This window comes from Danio aesculapii, chromosome 13, assembly GCF_903798145.1.
Source record: "Danio aesculapii chromosome 13, fDanAes4.1, whole genome shotgun sequence".
NCBI classification, from domain to species: Eukaryota; Metazoa; Chordata; class Actinopteri; order Cypriniformes; family Danionidae; genus Danio; species Danio aesculapii.
In genome coordinates this window covers 31,221,322-31,241,914 of record NC_079447.1, presented here as the reverse complement: position 1 = coordinate 31,241,914, position 20,593 = coordinate 31,221,322, and the positions used below count along the sequence as shown (strand labels likewise).

The following is a 20,593-nucleotide window of genomic DNA, read 5'->3' as shown; positions in this document are numbered from 1 at the left end:
AGCGCATGAACTTTGTAACGACATTGTGTGTGACTCGTCGTTGTAACTTAACACAACACATGCATCAAATACTCATTGGTAAAGTTCTTACTGTAGTATTTCTCACAAACGCTACGTGAGATCTGCTTCCTTTATGTCTGTCTGTTGTCTGACGCAGCCGAGGGAGGAGATTAAGGCATGCTGAAAGTACAGCAGTACAGCAAAACCGCCACCCAGTGCAAAAATGTATAAAATAGAATCTTAAAAAAGGTATAATAAAAAATCTGATGGGTGTTTTGAGCTGAAACTTTACAGACACATTCTGGAGACACAAAAGATTCATAATAAATCTGAAAAAAGGGGTAACCTAGGTGCCCTTTAAAGTCTGTGTAAAATCAAAATTCCCAGTGTTATTTTGTTGTTGTTGAACAATTAATCCACACAAGTTAATTCACTGGGGAAAAAAAACTGTTTGTTTTGGTAATGTTCAATCAAAGCGGTGGAGTGGTGGTCCACAATATTCTTAACCATGATCCTCTTATTCAACTATTCTTTGCGTACGAGTGGGCGCAGCCATTTGAATACTTTTGGCTCGAGACTTATGGTCTCATTAACATCCATTCATTTTTAGACGTTAAATACAGCTCGTTACGCTGCTTGATGTTGCAAACTGATATTTTCTTCTTATATTATTATTCTTTTTATGTATAGTCATGGACACTCTTTTATGTAGAGTAGTTTGAGCGTTTTCTGCTGTTTATTATTCCTAGTCATTTCTCCCATAGGTAACTGAATCTAAAGTTCTAAAACAATCGCAATAATGAGCGTACTTCCTCATTTTAGAATAAAGTCAATAGAGTTAGTTTGCTATAAGGGAAAGATAATCAAAAAGAAAGCTCCGTCCCTACTGAATATTCTGTTTCAGTTGGACGTATATCAACATACTGAAATAAAAGTCTCAGCAAGCTCAGGTTCATGCAGACTTTTATTTTTTGTGAAATATACTGATTCAGTAGGACATTCTTCTAAGTCTAATTCCTGAACTAGACCTGAATGGGTTTGCTGGTGTTTTGTCTTCCCTTTAAACACAAAGTCAAAGAAAACTGGGTCAGGAGATGTCAATAGAAAAGAAAGACAATCCAGGGCCTTACAAAGACATAACCTTTATCCCAAACACAGACCACTACATTATGATAAAGCACTATCATGATAAATGATCAAGTTGAAGGATGCACAGAATCGAGATCCTGACAATTATTATTGTTCAAACAGAAGCAAAGGAACTGAATGAAAATGCACAACCACACGCCGAGACTGTGCTCCAACACATGCCATGAACTGTCAACAGTAAATTTAGAGATATCCAAATCCTTTTACTCACAATTTTCGAAACAGATCCTTCCAATAGCTCGGCCCGTGTGCAGCAGCTGGTCCTGGTCTGGGCTTTTCAGTAAAGGCACTAATGCGGTCACCAGACCTGCTTCAATACAGCGCTCCCTCACAGCGGCTGACACACACAGACACACACACACACACACAAACACACGCACACACACACACACACACACACACAATTTGTGTATTTATTTACATACGATGGAAATAATATATTCATTTGTATAAATACTTATGTTTTATTAAGCTTAATGTAATTACTAACATAATAACACAATTATCTTAAATCATTACATGCACCTTTGGACACTGAAAATAAAGGTTCCAAAGAGGGGGAAAAAAGCCAAAAAGACATTTGTTTTTAATAAAGAAAGACCTGTTTTCATTATAAAGAACCTTTTGAGCAATGAGGTTCTTTATGAAATCATCAGTGTCAGTAAAGTACTTGTTTCCTTCACACATTACACCTCATATTTGCACTGTGAAGCTTCTATTAATCTTTTCTTTAAATAATACAAATAAAAAATATATATCTGTTCAATAATAAAGGAACAATCCAACAATCCCTGATGCAACAAACACTGAGGCAACAGATACTTTCAGACAGGCAAGTTGTTTTTACCTTCTCTGGCCATCTCTGCCACCAGTAAAGTGACCTGAGAGGTGAGTGGACTCCTCTTCCTCAGGACTTGAGTCAGGATAGGCAGAACACCACTGGACACTATTTTCTCAGCTGTTCCTTTCTCTGGACACAGAAATACACTTCAATATTTTTTCCTACTGTATATAAGCCTACAGCAATATTTAATATGGACAGTTACGGTTCTTAATTCCGATTGGTAGAGCTGCATTTGAAGCTATTGCCAATTAACCACCAAACAAACACCCCTGTGATCTTTTTACATCTGTATAACTGCACTATCAAATGTTTATAATTCATTTTAGAAAGTATGAATGGCCCCTTCTAGTGTTTTGCCTGGTTTGTTCACTTTTTATTTTGAGACCACACCCTCCGCTGTCAAAGAATCTCTTTACATGTGCAAGAAATGTTTATGTGCTAAGTGCACAGCGAAAACTTTAAAAAATAATAATAATAATTGTGGGGAAAATAATGTAGAAAAACTGAAAAATGTGCTATGCAATATATTGTGTGAACTGATATTTTTAATACCTTTAGCAAATATTAGATACATTAATAGATAAATGTTCTACATAAACACTGGCATATTGTTGAGAGTGACAGTTGTCACAGTTTAAAAAATGTTTTGCTGAGCCTCTGTATTTAAGAGACCCCCTTATCTTTATAATATTTTAGTTTAAACAGCCTTACAAAATACTTATGTACACCCCTTTTTACAAGATGTGTGATGTGAAAAGAGTGTGTATGTGAGGTTTCAGCTTAAAATAACACACAAATTTTATAAAAATCTATTATAAAAATCTTTGAAACTGCATCTTTTAGGCTTTGATCCAAATCTATTGCTGTTTTGGTGACTGTCGCTTTAAATTTTAATGAGATTGTGCTCTGTGCACAATCTGATTGTGCTTGAAAAGAGGGCGGAGCTACAAACACCTGTGCCAGCATAGTGGCAGATTCAAAAACAGGAGTAAGGTTATCTCTTTGAAATACTGAGAATGTGATAAGAAGTTTCTCAGGAGAAGGCAGTCTATGGAGAATATTCTGTTCCTTTCTGCATCCTAAATCTCTGTAATTATAATGCTTCTTAGTCGCTGACATTATTTTCAGTAGATACGGTGTGAAATCTTTAATGGCGGATGGCTGCTTGACATATACAAAATGGCCAATGACATAAACAAAAGGACAATGTCGATTAGGCATGGGATGATAACCGTCTTCAAGGTATACCGCGGTTTGAAAAAGTCAAGGTTTTAAAATTTTCTGCTATACCATTCCTCAGGTATGTGTAAGCTTTTTTAGTTACTTTTTTTGTTGTTTTTTTAGGATAACAGTATCGCCAGTAGAAAAAATATCCAAAGATGCCATTTTAAATTGTAAAGAAATCTGTGTTTTAGAAACTAATGAAGACAGCAGAAGTCAATGATTCATTTTCATTATTCAGCCTGACATGTTTACAGTTCCAAAATATTATAAATGTTTCTCAAAATAAAATATATTGTGTTCAAAGGGGAAAAAGTTTAAGTTTTTTCAGGGTGTCCACGGGGTCATAAAAAGTCTTAAATTGTCTTACATTTCAAAAACTAAATTTAAGTCCTTAAAAAGTATTAAATTCACTGAAATATGCTGTTGTGGGTCTTAAATACTTTTCAACAGGTCTTCATTTTCACTGATTGTCCATGTAAAGCCAATCCGTACAACCAACAAATCCATCTAAAAAAACGTTCAACAAAGTAACATTTATTAACTATTTAGCAATATGGTTTAACTGTCTTCCTTACATCCTTACAATAACATTTGTTTAAAAGTTCTCCATGCTTTTATGCATAAATTTATGTTGTGCATAAATTTTGTTTATTATAGCTTTTAAAACTTGTTTTTTTAAAAGAAAGGTTATGCTAATAAAAAATACATATGTACTGTATATAACTAGAGTTTGCTTGTTTTGACACATCATTTAAAATATGTGGCTAAGAAATAGCTGAATTTAAATTTTAATGGGGTAAGTAAAAAAAACTGATTCATCTGGTTAACACTGAAAATTTTTAGCGTTTTGCCCTGTGAAAGTCTGAAATTTCATTCATAATGGTCTTAAAATGGTCTGAAAAAGTCTTAAATTTGACATGATGAAACCTGCAGAAGCCCTGTTTTTACCCAGACATTTAAAGAGAATATATTTTAGAGCAGTAATCACAATACCATCAAACCATGATATTTTTATCCAAGGTTATCATACCATAAGAATCTTATACCGGCCCATTCCTAATATCAATCAAAGTGTTTCTGCAGACTCTTTTGATTAAGTGTGATTATAAAAAATGTATTTAATCATTTTTTACCATGAGAGGGGGGTAATATTCACACACTGTTTCCACACAAATGTGCTTATACCACCTAAAGACTGATTTAACACCTTTAACACCTGCTTTTAAGAAACCGTCAACACAGCATTTTGCTGCTTTTATACATTTAGACTGTTTCCTTTTCTTTTTCTTTTTTACAGCTTTACTACACTGTACTAAATTTGTTGTTTGAAATCAACAATCACATTCAGTTTGGTTGAGTTTTTTTATGACTGATCAACTATTGCATAAAGCTTTGTGGGTATAACTATTTCCATTTTCTGAAGCCTGAATAGTCAAAATGACACCACCTATGTAAACATTTGTAATGAAATGATTGTATGTTTGGAGCCAAAGGGTGCCAACACTTTTGCACATACACACACATATATATATATATATATATATATATATATATATATATATATATATATATATATATATATATATATATATATATATATATATATATATATATATATATATATATACCATATATATTTATTTATTTATTTTTTGCTTTTGTTTGTTTGTTTGTTTTTGCGTAATGATGACAAAATACAGTTTTTGTACTGCTGAATTAAAATAGTGGAATTTCTGCTAAAACTAACACAATTACATTCTTTTGTTTGTAGTGAATGAATGGAATGAGTGTGAGAATGCTTTTTTGTCAAGAAACTGGCAAATGGCCACTAGTATGGGCAGATATAACACTGAAAAATCAGCATCCTCTGAGAAACCTTGTATCTAGAATGTCTAGATATATACATATTTTGCATTTGTGTTTTGTGTTGTAATCTCTCCTTTATTATGTTATTATATGGTCAAATATTTCATAATGCTCTGTTTCAGAGACTGAAAACAATCTGAATGCTTTAACAAAGCTTCCCTATGTTCCACTGATGCCAAATCAATTTCAAACCACGCGTTCTTCCAGCTCATTTCTCCTGTTGCTTCACCTTTTCTTTCATCTCCTCCCTCAGGTTTTGTACCATGCACTTCAGAGCTGTTCTGACAGCAAGGCCTCAGAGTAATCCGTTCACATTCAAAGTGGAAGACAAGGATCTGCTCCTGAGACAGAGCTGCCAGCATGAGGAAATCTGTCACAATAGCATGTTCTCTTTAAGACAAAAAAAACATCCAAAAGGGCCATGATGGCAGGTCAAGCTGTCAGAGGAAGCCGAGCTGCTATGGAAACATCTACTTTGTGTTCTTTTGCGGAGGCTGCTTTTCCATTTTTAGATGCAATTGCGATCCGAAAGCACAAGTGATGAGCCAAGAATGGACAGCTGGTGCAAACTAATTTGCGGAATGAGCAGAAGATGGGGAGCGAAATGGAGAAAAGGAGAGAAAGATTAATGAGATTAACCCTTTCTATCCTTCGCCTTTTCTCTCTCCCTCTCTCGAATGTAAATGCGGATTACTCGTCTCCTACTTGTGCCCCAAATCTGCTGTCAGGAAGATAAGCTGACCCTCTGCTGCCCCCTACATTGGATTGTCTTCCCACACACTTAAACATACACACACACACACACACAAACTTCAAGGAGGAAGAAGCAAATAGCAGCTCACAGCAGGATGAGTCTGTAATGAGAGCAACACTAAATGATGGCCTTGCTCAGTAGGGCTACTGTCAACAACATACGTCACTTTTAGGTGAGATCATGTCTTTTTTATGGGCTCTCATAAGGGTCATGGCACTGAATTGGATGTAGATAATACCAATAACATAATAAACCAAGATAGATAGGAGCAACAAGCTCCTATCTTTGACAGCGGAGGGTGTGGTCTCAAATTAAAAAGTGAACAAACCAGGCAAAACACTAGCAGGGGCCATTCATACTTTCTAAAATGAATTATAAACATTTGATAGTGCAGTAATACTGATGTAAAAGATCACAGGGGTGTTTGTATATATATATATTTTTTTCTTTTTCTTTTTTAATATTTCCAAATGATGTTTAACAGAGCAAGGAGATTTTCACAGCATGTCTGATTATATATTTTTTGGAGACAATCTTCTTTGTTTTATTTTGGCTTTAAACACAATTTTAAGGTCAAAATTATTAGCCCTTTAAGCTATTATTTTTTCGATAGTCTACAGAACAAAACCTTCGTTATACAATAACTTGCCTGATTACCCTAACCTGCCTAGTTAACCAGATTAACCTATTAAAATATCTAGTAAAATATTATTTACTGTCATCATGGCAAAGATAAAATAGACCATTCAAGGTTGTTTAGTCTCTGCTAGATAGATAGATAGATAGATAGATAGATAGATAGATAGATAGATAGATAGATAGATAGATAGATAGATAGATAGATAGATAGATAGATAGATAGATAGATAGATAGATAGATAGATAGATAGATAGATAGATAGATAGATAGATAGATAAACAGACAGACAGACAGACAGACAGACAGACAGACAGACAGATTGATACACTCTACTTGTTGCTCCAATCTATCTAACACTATATATTACTGTACATTATACTGTATCACTATAAAGTTGACTTTATCCATTCATATTATTATAAAAACTGTAATAAGGTAATTTGAATGTTGTTGATTTTATTATTGTGTTATTTTTGCATGCTCATTTACACAGGTTTTGGTATTATTATTATTATTATTAAGAATTTTAGCAGCATTAATTGTAATTTTTGTATATTAAATATATATGCATATTCAAACCTCTACACCCACTTCGAATGTTATCACTTGATTGAATGGGTGTTATCAGTGGTTATCAGCTGATAGATATGGGCCAGTAGGGGCCTTCTGCACCTACTGGTAGGCTCAGAGGGCTGTTATCATCCATCCACATGGATAATCAGCTATACTAATAGAGTAGACTCCAGATCCAGATCTGTTTTTACATTACTGTTATGGTTGGGTTTAGGGTTAGGGTAGGGGTAAACATTAATAAAATACAATTAATGGGAAAATTAGTAAATAATATAAAGAATTCTCGTGGTTAATCAGCTATACTAATAGAGAAGACTCCAGATCTAGATCTGTTTTTACATTACTGTGATGGTTTGGTTTAGGATTAGGGTAGGGGTAGATGTTAATAATATACTATTAATGGGAAATTTACTAAATAATATAAATAATTATCGTTAGCTCACGGCCGCATTTGTGATCAATAGCTGATTAACCATGTGGATGGATGATAACAGCCTTCTGCAGAAGGCCCCTACTGGCCGATATCTATTAGCTGATAACCACTGATAACGCCCATTCAATCAGGCCCCTACTGGCCGATATTTATCAGCTGATAACCACTGATAACGCTCATTCAATCGATTCAATCAAACATTCATATTGGCCGTCATTTTGCAGGCTCTCCTAAGGGTCATGGCACCAGAATGGCATGTAAACTGAATGCTGTTTTTTATTATTGGATTGATATTGGATTTTTATTTTTGCATGTTCATTTACCCTATTTTTGTTTTGCTTTGTTTTTTCTCTTTTATGCCCACATCATTAGTTAAAAATGACACGAACTGAAAACAAATTACAACAGTAATTGTAACAACATTAAAAGTAACAACATTAAATGTAATATATATCATATCTTAAATATATGTACACTTATATAAATATTACTAAATACAGGATGTGTTTATATTGCAAAAATTATATCACTATTTAAATGACAGCTTTTCACAGGTACTTTTGAGGGTGATGGCACCAGCCAGAATTTGATGTTGCTTTAGTTTAGAAATATGGATTTTTGGGAATGACACACAGTGGTTTATAAATAGACTGAGGAGGGGTAGTTAATGGTGTAGACTCACTCTTCTCTAATAGCAGGTTGAGCAGAACATCCAGATGAGGCTTCAGCTCCTCCTCCACCAGCTCTGTGCTCACACTAATGCCTTTTAGGGCCTCGCTGAGAGATTCTGAAACACAATCATACCCGTCACACCACTGCACAACATTTCAAAATAACAAGCAGGTATGGCAGCGCCTCCAAGACATTTTTCATGGTGATTCATAACCATTGCAGTTAAACTATAGAGGCAGCTGAGTTTATTCATGCATTCAGTGAATTTTCCATGCATATTATCACAAAAATGTGATGAAGCAAACACAATGCTGTTGATTTTTTTAATTAAATTGATAAAGGATATTTATTTTGCACACTCATTTATCCAGTTTTGTCCTTAGATGACCTTCATTGCTTACTTTTAAATCCATTCAGATCTTTTAAACAAACACTGTTTAATAACAGGGTTGTTATTATTATATATATACACACTTTTTTGGCATATTTAAAATATACACTAAAATAGACTATATTTCAATATTCATAAACATATAATATGTTTACAGCTGGATTTGATATTTGATTAATATTGGATATTTTAATTAGATTGATATTGGATATTTATTTTTGCACACTCATTTATCCAGTTTGTTTTTAGATGACCTTTATTGCTCACTTCTAAATCCATTCACTTAAAATCTTAAAAAAACAAACACTGTTCAATCACTTGGAATTTATTGTTATTTTTAAAAACACTTTTTTGGCATATTTAAAACACATTCATAAACATACAATATGTTTACAGCTTTTGTATATTCATTTACACAACAACTGCATTTTAGGGTTCCCGAAAAACCAAAATGGTTTGAAATTGCAAGTTTTTGTGTAAATGAAAAAATAATAAATTCTGAAAAAACAGGGACATTCTGCATTTAAGACTGAATCTACTTAAAACACCACTAACAACTAGCAAAAAAGCCATTACAAAGAAATGGCTCAAGGAAGATCCTCCATCTGTAGGTTAATGGCATGATATGATATGGATGTACTGACACTTTCCTTAAGACAATAAAATTATAAAATTTCTGCATACTGGGGTAAATGGTTGAGAAGAAATGTAATGTTTTAACTTTATTGTGGTGCTTTTATTTATATATATCTGGAGCCAGGGGCTCTTTGATATGTAACCCTTAACAAAATTTTATATAGCAACATTTTCTCAACCATAAATACGAATGTAAATAAGATTGCATTCTGTGACCTTTGACACTTGTATTGTATGTCTTTTTGTTTCCATGTTCCTTTGAAAAACAATTTTGTTGTTTGTTTTATTCTGAACTGTTTTGAAAAAAAAAAAACTAGTAAAATAATATTAATAAAACATTTAATAAATAAAATTAATTTTAAAACCTAACAATTAATGGTAATAGTGAATACCAAAGCATTTATGCTATCTTTAGTACCCAAATACATTTTTTTAAAGTATGTGTAGCTAATCAGAGAACTTTTTGTTTTGGAAAACTTTTGGGTTTTCTTTTTTCATTCATAATATTGTGATTCATTATTTAAACTGTTACAGAGAAATGATCCAGCAAATCTCTAGTTAACACTTTACTGAATTTACATGCAGTGACCCCAACTTGGCAGTTTTGTTGCTAGATTTAGCAAATTTTCAGACTGGCAACATTGATCTATGTACACAAAACTTTACAGAAACAAAGAAAAGTATTTTTCTTCTAAAGTAATATAATATACATACACAGAAATTGTAAATTAAAGCTACAGGTTATCACAAAAAATTCTATAGCATTTTATTTTAAAGAAATTAAATACTTATTATTATTACCTTTCAAAAAAAAAATGTCATTATTTCCTTTGAAGAATATATGTTTTTATCAACAGCCTTTAAAGTAACTGATTTTACTTCATTTGTCTTTTTATTTATTCAAATGTTATGTTCATTTTACAATGTGAGTTAAAAAACATTTGACTTTAACCTAAAAATAATTGTCGATATATATTATACACTACAATTTTTTTTACTATTTGTTATTGTTATTCTGTTATAAAGTTTATACAAAATGGAGATTATGATTGACTTCTCTTCCCTGCTGTGACACAAATTACTCTTGTAGGGACTTTAACTTTGTACTTTGAATATTGATCTGGATCGATGTTGTTTGCAAATTACCATGATGTCATTTGACTAAAAGTTTGCTGTATCAGAGGAATAATTATTCCACCATACATTATCAAAAGAAAGATGCTTCAACAGATGGACATAAAAATAACATTACAATATTTCATCAAAATAAGAACGGTCAACTATGATCTCACGTTGGCTTTAAAGACCAGCCTAGGATTATTCAAGCATTCTCCTTTTGATGTTAGAGCCTGTGGACAATCATGTCAATGTGATTAACCGTGACATTTTTCAGTCCCCATGCATACACACTACACTTTCAAAGGCAGATGAAACCACCCCAAGATTAAATATCATACTCTCTCTGCAGTTTTGCCCTTTGCACACTATGACGGTCATTCCCTGGGCACAGGAAGAAAACAGGGCCAGAAAGAGAGAGAGGTAGAGATGATTCTGTATCTCTTCTGTAAGTAATCACCCTGATAATCCCTGGTAAGCAGAGTGAAAATAGACATAGAGAAGGGCTATCATACCTTTCCCTTCCCCACACTCCCTTGCTACCATCCATTCGCAGGCACAATAGATCTGTCCTGTGATCCCATTCCTCTCCATTATAGGAGTAAAGGGCAGGAAGGAAAGCAGCAGTGCGTATGAGGGCTGGGCGGGGTAGAGGAGACCCTGGGGCTCTCATTAACTCTGGGTGTCTGGATCCCAGCATACCCTTATATCAACACCCACACGCCGAGGATGCACATTTCAAACAACGGGCTTCAACTCACCTGAAGGGTTAATCACAATTCTGTTTCCTCCTAAAAGTGTGACCTTTAGAAGCCAAAGATATATGCTTTCAAAGTTACACCTTGTATTATAGGCTCCAAACTTGCTGCAGAAGCACCAAACAAGATTACGAATGAGAGATCTGATGAACTTACCGATGTCTGCCATGACTACAGGTCTTGTGGTTTCTCCTCCGAACGGTGTGTATTTACAGAGGCAGCCCTCCTCGAGGAAGGATGGATGGCTCCAGCCCAGATATCGCCTGAAGTAGCCGTGCTTCTCCTCTCCTCCGCTCGGCTCCTCACCCTTCCCGTTTGTGCCGATCACACATGCGTATTCCTCCGGTCCCTTGCTGTCATTCACTCCCTCACTTTCACTCGGTGCCTCTCAGTGACGCTGCATCCACTTTGGCTAATTCACATGCCCTATTATTTCTGTATATATGTGTGTGTGTGTTTCCCTTTCTCTCTCGCCGATGCAATCCGGTGCTCGGCTGTCTGGCGGTATTCTTGCTGCTTCTCCCTCCTTCCCTCCCTCCTCATAATACACTCTAAATCCTAAAGCTGCTCAAAGCTCATCAGTTGACAATTAGCCTGAGGAAGACGTCGAGGCTGACACACAACCCCTCGGTTCTTTTAGACGTGCTTTGCATTGCAGTACTCCGTCTTTACGGAGGATAAAATGTGAATTATGAACACCGGCTCTGTGGCCCTGAGGGGTCTTGCAGCTATTTATCAAGATATTAGCAAGGCTGTCTCTGTGGGGAAGAGCTGTTTAAAGAGATAGTACACATACACCAATATGGGAATGTTGGACAGTACTTGTGGTAACCAATAACTATTTCAATTTGGAAGTCGATAACCGATACAAGCGGATAAATTCAAATCTTTTATGACTCTAATTACATAAATAAAATGCAAACTGAGTAGAGAAATGGTGTTATTTTAAGACCTCAACTGCAGAAAACAAGGAAACTGTAAGCAAACCTCTACTGCATCTTTCTTTTTGCAAATTCACTTGGAAATTGCACATTTAACAACAATTTTTTTTCCACAGTGAAGCTCTTACACCACCAACATGTTGTCTTCCCTCCAGCATAAACTGTTCTAAAGTGTGCATCTGCTGTGTGAGACATGTCACATGATGTGGAAAGCACCAATCAAAACTGGTGGAAATAATCTTTAATTTACTGGTTTTAAATATGCCAGAGTGCATGGATGTAATATATATTAAATTGTTCTGATACCTAGTAGAGATGTGGATTAGGTAAATTAAAATATTCTCCACAAATGATTTTACTCATTTATATAAGAATGGGGCGGCGTGGTGGTGCAGCGGCTAGCGCATTCGCCTCACACCAAGAAGGTCGCTGGTTCGAGCCTCTACTGCCTCAGTTGGCATTTCTGTGTGGAGTTTGCATGTTCTCCCCTAGTTCACGTGGGTTTCTTCGGGGTGCTCTGGTTTTCCCCAGAGTCCAAAGACATGCACTATAGGTGAATTGGGTGAGCTGAAATTGTTCGTAATGTACAGTATGTGCGTGAATGTGAAGGAGGATGTTTCCCAGTGATGGGTTGCAACTGGAAGGGCATCCACAGTGTAAAACATATGCTGGATAAGTTGGCAATTCATTTGGCTGTGGTGACCCCTAATTACTTAAGGGACTGAGCCAAAAAGTAAATGAATGAATGAATGAAGTATAAGAATTACCACTAATAAAAAGTATTTTAAATTAAATACATTTCTTGTTAACAGTCTTTTAAACTGCACAGGTATGTAGGCTAGCTACCTTTATGCCACCAGAGTAACCTAGTTTGCTCCTAGTTTTGGTTGAAATATAGGCTAAATTACAATTAATCTCATCAAAAAGGGCAGACAGATGTATTTAGAGTTGTATTTTGCTGTTTTAATGTGTATGAAAACATAGGCATGAATTAATATCAACCTCTGAAGAGTTGTATAAAGTTTATTAGCATCCTTTCATTCAAGAAAAAGTATAGTAAGAGCTAAGTGCTATGATCTGTTGCCTCATTATAAACACACAGCACATTTCACAATATACATGTTAAATGTAACAAAAGATCAATTTAAACAGACGCTGAATAGATTTATAATCCATATGTCCCACATTTTGCATTCTGTCGAATTGTTAACAGATGAAATCAACTATGGTTGATCCTACATACATAGTATATTTAGCAAAAGCTTTGATAAAAAAAAAAAAAAAACAAAGACAATGTATAATTGTTGTAATCTCACTAGGAAACATTGTGGCCAATCAATTACAGCCTGGGTCATGCATATAGATGATCTTGTGTGGATTGTCAGAATCTGTTTTGTTCCGATTGGCCTGTTTTTCATCAGGATTTTACACTCCTGGAATTTACACAATGATGTTTGAGGCTCACTGGATGTAATTTTATGCTATTATTCTTAAAAATGAAAGTAAATGTGAACTAGGGAGGCTGTGCACCTTGAACTTTCTACCAGGTAACTGCTTTTGTGTTGCAAATCCCCGAATGTCAGGGTTTGGATGACGCAAGGGCTGTTCACACCAAGAATGACAGCAATTATAAAGTTCTGTTAAGTAAAAGTGTGGTACAATTTTATCCATTTGCTGTTTGAACTCTGAAAATATTGGATGGATTCCAATTGAATGTCAATGATTTTGTTTTTAACATTCAGGAGGTGCATGAAGATTTTTAAAATAGGTTAGTCCACCCTAAAATATTAATGACATGGCAAATAAAATTTTCTGGAAGCATTTCAGTTAAATCAAATTCTGGAAAAGTCAGTTAAAGGAGCTCTTTAGAATTCAGAATGTTTTATAACTAGTTGTGTTAGATTATATTTAGTTTAAGGTAATTGCATAATGTCAGCAAATTAACACAGCCTGGGCTAATTAGAAATATGTGCCACAGCCTACATTGCGAAACTTAAAATATATTGCTTCAGGAACATTTGGTTGTACATTTCAGATGACAAATCCACTAGAGGGTGCTACATTTTTGTGAGTCTGAAATACATTTCTTAGGGTACATTTGTTTTACTTTTCAGGTACACGTCCTTCTTGTGTACATCCACAAGAAGGAAGGGCTTGTCGTACAGATCACCTAACAGACCACTGAGCTAAACTCTTCCATAAACCCGACCAAAACATTTGCTCTTTTTTCAAGAGCAAACATAAACCACAGTAAAAGTAAACCACATGGTTTTACTTTGATTTTACATTACATTTATCTTTTGTGGAATCGTGCTTTACCAGACTCGAAACTGAGCACCACAAGTACAACAACGTACAAAGTTAGCAACCAAGCAAACTCACCCCTCCACCAAATTTGTTCATATGGAGATAGACAGATGGAAGTCGGATAGTAGCTGAAGGCAGATTCACCCTGCTTTGACAGAACCCTTGGAATTTCTAGTTTAGTTGATCCTAATGATCTGAGTGATCTGTTAGGTTTGTATCTAGTAATATTTGTCATTTGTTGAGGTCCTAGACCATTTAATCATTTATAGACAAGTAATAATACTTTAAAATTTATTCTGACTGTAACTGGGAGCCAGTGTAAAGATCTGAGGACAGTTGTGATATACTTTGATTTTCTGGCTCTGGTCAGAATTCTGGCAGCAGCATTCTGGATGAGCTGCAACTGTCTGACTGTCTTTTTGGGAAGGCCAGCGAGGAGTCCATGACAGTAATCCACACTGCTGGTGATAAAAGCATGAACAAGTTTCTCTAAGTCCTCACTGGAAACAAATTCTGGCAATGTTTTTGAGAAGATAGTATGCTGATTTACCTACTACTTTGACATGACTACTAAAATTCAGATCTGACTCCAGAATCACACCAAGATTCTTGACCTTACTTTTTGTTGTTTGACTCCTAGAGCTAGGGTATGTATACACATTGAGAACCTCATCTCTGTTCCCAAATACAGTGACTTCAGTTTTCACTTTGTTTAACTGACGAAGATGCCCAAAGTTGGCCCATGGTAACCCACCATCCCATCTGAAAAGAGAGGGAGAACGATGGGAAGGTGGTTGGGGCAAATGCCTTTGACAGAGATTGTTATTTAAAATTTAACGTTACCTTTTGTTTCTTTGTTTTATTGCTGAGCTACAAAAAAGCCACCTGAAATTAAATAATACAATTAAATGTTGTAAACGAATCAGACTTCTAAAATGTACATACTGTGATTTGACAGATAGAGGACAAAGCACAATACACCTGCAAGCAAATCAAAGTAAAGGCAGGAGCAGCTGGACTGGTGTATTCAGCATTGAACACCATTGTGTTATATATGGGATTGTTTGTTTTTACTATAATAAGTTCACTAGAAAATCTTTAAAATGATACTGCATTAGTTAAAGTAACTTTTCTAGTTATTGTTAAATATTACAGAATAAATTATAAAATGACCCATGGCAAATTTATTACATACGGTTTGGTATGTATTCGGCACACATCCCTCAATAAAGTTTGCTTTTTGGCCCTTTATAGGAAAAAGTTTGGGCACCCCTGCTATAAATCTAGATATGGTTATGTATGACATCATTATAGCTATCTTATAGTCATTCTTGGTGTCAATAAGCCTTTAAAACAATGTATTAAACTATTGTTATAGTTATTGCCCTTGATGTCTTACATAAACTATAGCAACATTCATTTTCCAGTGAACTGTAGCTTTAAATCTTGCCATTCCCTTATGAAAAGTATCTGTGAGTGTTTAGTGACAGTAATAAAATATATTTGTGAAAGGAAATCACATCTGAGTTAAATTAAAATGAACAACCCTCTGGGGAAATGATGCAAATGTCATTACGACTACAAGAAGTGTTTACATTTAATTATAAAGCTGCTGGCTAGCACAATGAAAACAGATGTTCAATTTCATATGTGTCAGTCTCTTCTACAGACTTTGCCTGCATTGAGGGACAATAATAATAATCCTTGTCTATATTTAAAAAAATCTTAATTTATATACAAACATTTTTATAATAAGGTTTAGTGTCATGACTTGCACAGGAACTATCCAGTATCATCAGCAGAGGGCAGCAGCAATCATCATAAACAGCAATTTAACAGCAGAAAATACAGATTAAAAAAATAATAATAAAAAGTACATACAGAGTTTATTTAAATAGCATAATAGTTTGATTTACCATGGTTGTGAATGATTACCATAATACAACAAATGCTATAGTGCTAATATGGTACATATGTAAGATATTGTGTATTCGTTTAAAAGTATAAAATCCCAAAAAGGCCCGTATTCAGCGTATCTTCTACATAGAAATGTGTGACTGTGCCCCAGTGTGTGCTTCAATTTAGACCAACAAAGAGCTCACAGTGTCATTTGTTCAGTCATTTTCCTGTAACGGTTTGTAGCAGCAGGTGGCAGTATGAGCCAGTCAATGCTATCAGACCACTTGAGAAGCAAATTGAGCTTGGGGTTTGAAGGAATTGTTTACATATTTTTCAGTGTACTACAGGATACTTTGTCAGGTTTTGCAGGTTGTCATGAAGGTGATATAAATAGTTACACAACAAAAGCCATTTAAGTATATTTTATAAGATATACAATGTATATATAATACAATAAAGATTTATAATATAATATAATATAATATAATATAATATAATATAATATAATATAATATAATATAATATAATATAATATAATATAAGATAATGGACAAATCAAAGGCCATTAGAAATATCAAGCTGAAAAGGCACTTTTTATTATCATTTGTTCAAAATTGTTGTAACAAGATTTTTGTTTGTTTGTTTGTTTGTTTGTTTGTTTGTTTGTTTTCAGAGATATTTATTGTTAAGACAAAATAATAACAAAAAAATTTACATGAAAAGAGTCAAGAAATCAAATGTTTGTCTGGAGTAACACTGATTTTCAACCACAATAAATTGTTATTCTGACCAGCTGTCATTGAAACTTAAAATACTCTGAATCAAATAATAATAATAATAATAATAATAATAATAATAATAATAATAATAATAATAATAATAATAATAATAATAATAAAACAAATATTAACATTTTACTCAAACCCTGAGTAAATCGAGGGTGGTCTCCTAATATTTTAAATATACATGATTTATTTTTGTAATAGTTACCAAACATATACACTAAAAAATGACTTGTGTTGCTTGTTCAAACTAGTTGTTTAAAATGAGTTGAAACTACACAAATGAAAAAAAAATTTGGGCGACAACTTAATTGTTTTATGTTCAATCCACTTAATTAACTTAATCAATTTGTGTTGGGGCAACATGAAGGAATTGTGTGGAGCCTAGCATTTTTTACAGTGTAATTTATCATCTCATCATGGTGGTATTCAACGCAGATGAATATCATTAGTGTCAAAGGCCTCTGCAGACTCATGTCTGTCCCCTATGAATAATTTGGAATTGCTCTTGAATTGGCCTGTAACCCGAACAGATTTAACATTTATCTGCTTAAACAAAGCATCTTTTATTGAGATCTTTTCAGCTAGTAAATCCAAGTCAGGACACCAATGGTTAGGGCAAAAAGTCAAATGTCACACTATAAACATCCATTCTGGCCTAAATTGATAAGTAGACGCATTCAATTCTTGTGTTGTTCATTCAATATCGACCATTTCATGAATAATGCATAATTTCCTCAAGACAATGTTGTCAATACTGGATCTTTAGTCATTCACAAAAAAGGCTAAACATTAATCTTTATTGTCAACACTTGATCTCCAATTAGTAAAACTTTTTATCCTATCCTATAAACAGTTTATATTGAGATATATATATATATATATATATATATATATATATATATATATATATATATATATATATATATATATATATATATATATATACTTTTAAAAAGATGTTATTTCAAATTCTTATAACATCTAGTATTATGATATTTGAATTTGAAATCCAATAAATCAACAAGGACCATGTTTCATCAAAAATAAAATATTTAAAAAACTAATAATTCAAGATCCTCTCACATACTCCAATTCAATGAAATACCTTCGGAAAAAAGGTCACAGACTTTCTTAAACAAAACACGCACAAAACTAATCACTCACCAGACTATGGCAAATGTAAATAAAACAATTATACGAAGAGCACAATTTAAGCTATTGCAAATCATCCAAAATCTCATACTGTACATGATTAAAAGCAATGTTTGTAGACTATATATTTATATCAGCTGACTTTCTTTCACGCGAGGTTTAAGTATCACCAACATACGCATAATGATATCCAACAGCAGTCATTAAATGATTCATTAAAACAAATAAATAATCCCAATCACTGATGCAAGAGCCTCACAATACCATGGAGGAACAGTCAAAAGATGCAGGACGGAGGTGAAGCAATTGCTTTACTGAATCCAGTGTTGACCAGACAGACTTCATTAGCTAATGGATCTGCCTTGCATTAATCAATTCACAATTCCAGACAGTCCTCTGAGAGACCAGACTGTCTCTGTCACACACACACACACACACACACACGTTTTTGTCCTATGCCATTTCATCTATTCCCCACGGACAAACCCTTAATATCTTCTTCTCACCTTCGTATTACCTCCCAACGTCTGTCTACTGTACAAGTGTGAAATTAAATGCGGTGAATAATTTAATTAGTGAATCATATTGGGACAACGAGAACATGGATTTGCAAGAGATGGGGCTGAATAAAGAGATGCAAAACAGTCCTTGTGATGGAGTGCGTTTAACGAGACATTTTTACACTTTTGGTGTGTATGCATGTCATTTTTACAGTGTGTGTTTGTTTCTGAGCCTCAAAATGTTCTGTGTTTGGCAGATGGGGTGTCGCGGTTGTGTTTTCTACAGGCGGTCTGGACAGAGAAACCCTGTGTCCGTGGCAGTACATAATGTGCCATCTGAGAAAAAAGGCACACATCATGACATCTCATCAAAAATTCATCATCTTCATACACTCAGGGGGCTTCTACTTCCCCCCGGGGACATCTCCCATTATCATAACATTGAATATAAAAGGCTGAACGAGAAGACTATATTTATGAGAACACTTTGACCAAAAAGAGTCAGGGGCACGGTAAACTAGATGAAGAATTCACAGTAGGCTTGTGGAAGCCATTAATATAATATAATATAATATAATATAATATAATATAATATAATATAATATAATATAATATAATATAATATAATATAATATAATATAATATAATATAATATAATATAATATAATATAATATAATATACAGTTGAAGTCAGAATTATTAGGCCCCCTTTGAATTATTTTTTTCTTTTTTAAATATTTGCCAAATGATGTTTAACAGGGCAAGGAAATGTTCACAGTATGTCTGATAATATTTTTTCTTCTGGAGAAAGTCTTATTTGTTTTATTTTGGCTAGAATAAAAGCAGTTTTTAATTTTTTAAACACCATTTTAAGAACAAAATTATTAGCCCCTTTAAGCAATGTTTTTTTTCGATAGTCTACTGAACAAACCATTGTTATACAATAACTTGCCTAATTACCCTAACCTGCCTAGTTAACCTAATTAACCTAGTTAAGCCTTTAAATGTCACTTTAAGCTGTGTAGAAGTGTCTAAAAATATCTAATAAAATAATATTTACTGTCATCATGGCAAAGATAGAATATAATATAATGTTCGCCTCACAGCAAGAAGGTCGCTGGTTCGAACGAGAATGCTAGGTCATTTGGTGTTTCCGTGTGGAGTTTGCATGTTCTCCCCATGTTAACATAGGTTTCCTCTGGGTGCTCCGGCATCCCCCACAAGTCCAAAAACATGTGCTATAGGTGAATTGGGTAGGCTAAATTGTCTGTAGTGTATGTGTGCGAATGAGTGTGCATGGATGTTTCCCAGTGATGGGTTGCAGCTGGAAGGGCATCTGCTGCATAAAACATATGCTGGATAAGTTGGCGGTTCTATCCACTGTGGCGACCCCAGATTAATAAAGGGACTAAGCCGAAAAGAAAATGAATGAATGAATGAATAATATAATTTAATATAATATGATAATTTCATGAATAAGTCAAAAGAAAGCAAGATAAAAGCAGACTAAGTGGACCACATAGTTTTTCTAAAAATTCTTTAAGGCAGAAATGATTTAACTTTGTTTCATTCCTCTACGGGCACATAAAGCTTAAGCCTCAGAGTCTTTCCCTGACTACAAGTTAAGTTTAATGATATTGTATTAAGCCTTTCATTATTGCTCCACATCACGTTACGCGGCCCCTGACAACCATTAAAGTCATTCTAAAATCACAGTAAGGGATTAATATTGAATTTTATCCAAGAAACTTCAATAACCGGTCTCCCAGAGCAACTTTATCTATTCTTTTCCACATTATAACTGAAAATAGTCATGAAGCAAATGTATTATTTTCACCTACTATGACCTGATACACCGGCTTAGGTTAACAAATTAAAACCAGTCACTGAAACAAATACACTAATATGTAAACAAACTTTTGTGGCGTAGTGAAGATTTTTTGGTGGCATCAT

The 20,593-nt window shown here is 34.1% G+C and overlaps 1 protein-coding gene across 1 annotated transcript in view; it reads right to left on the bottom strand.

The window, feature by feature from the left end:
- Positions 1-11,544, bottom strand: part of si:dkey-191g9.5 (rap1 GTPase-GDP dissociation stimulator 1-B) — a 38,270-nt gene extending 26,726 nt beyond the window's left edge. The window contains exons 1-4 of the mRNA XM_056471187.1: positions 11,213-11,544; positions 8,166-8,270; positions 1,997-2,119; positions 1,361-1,486 (exon numbers count right to left, since the gene is read on the bottom strand). Of these exons, the coding sequence (XP_056327162.1) occupies positions 1,361-1,486; positions 1,997-2,119; positions 8,166-8,270; positions 11,213-11,225 (367 nt within the window). The 5' untranslated portion in view covers positions 11,226-11,544. The remainder of the gene's footprint in view (positions 1-1,360; positions 1,487-1,996; positions 2,120-8,165; positions 8,271-11,212) is intronic.
- Positions 11,545-20,593: the final 9,049 nt, after the last annotated feature.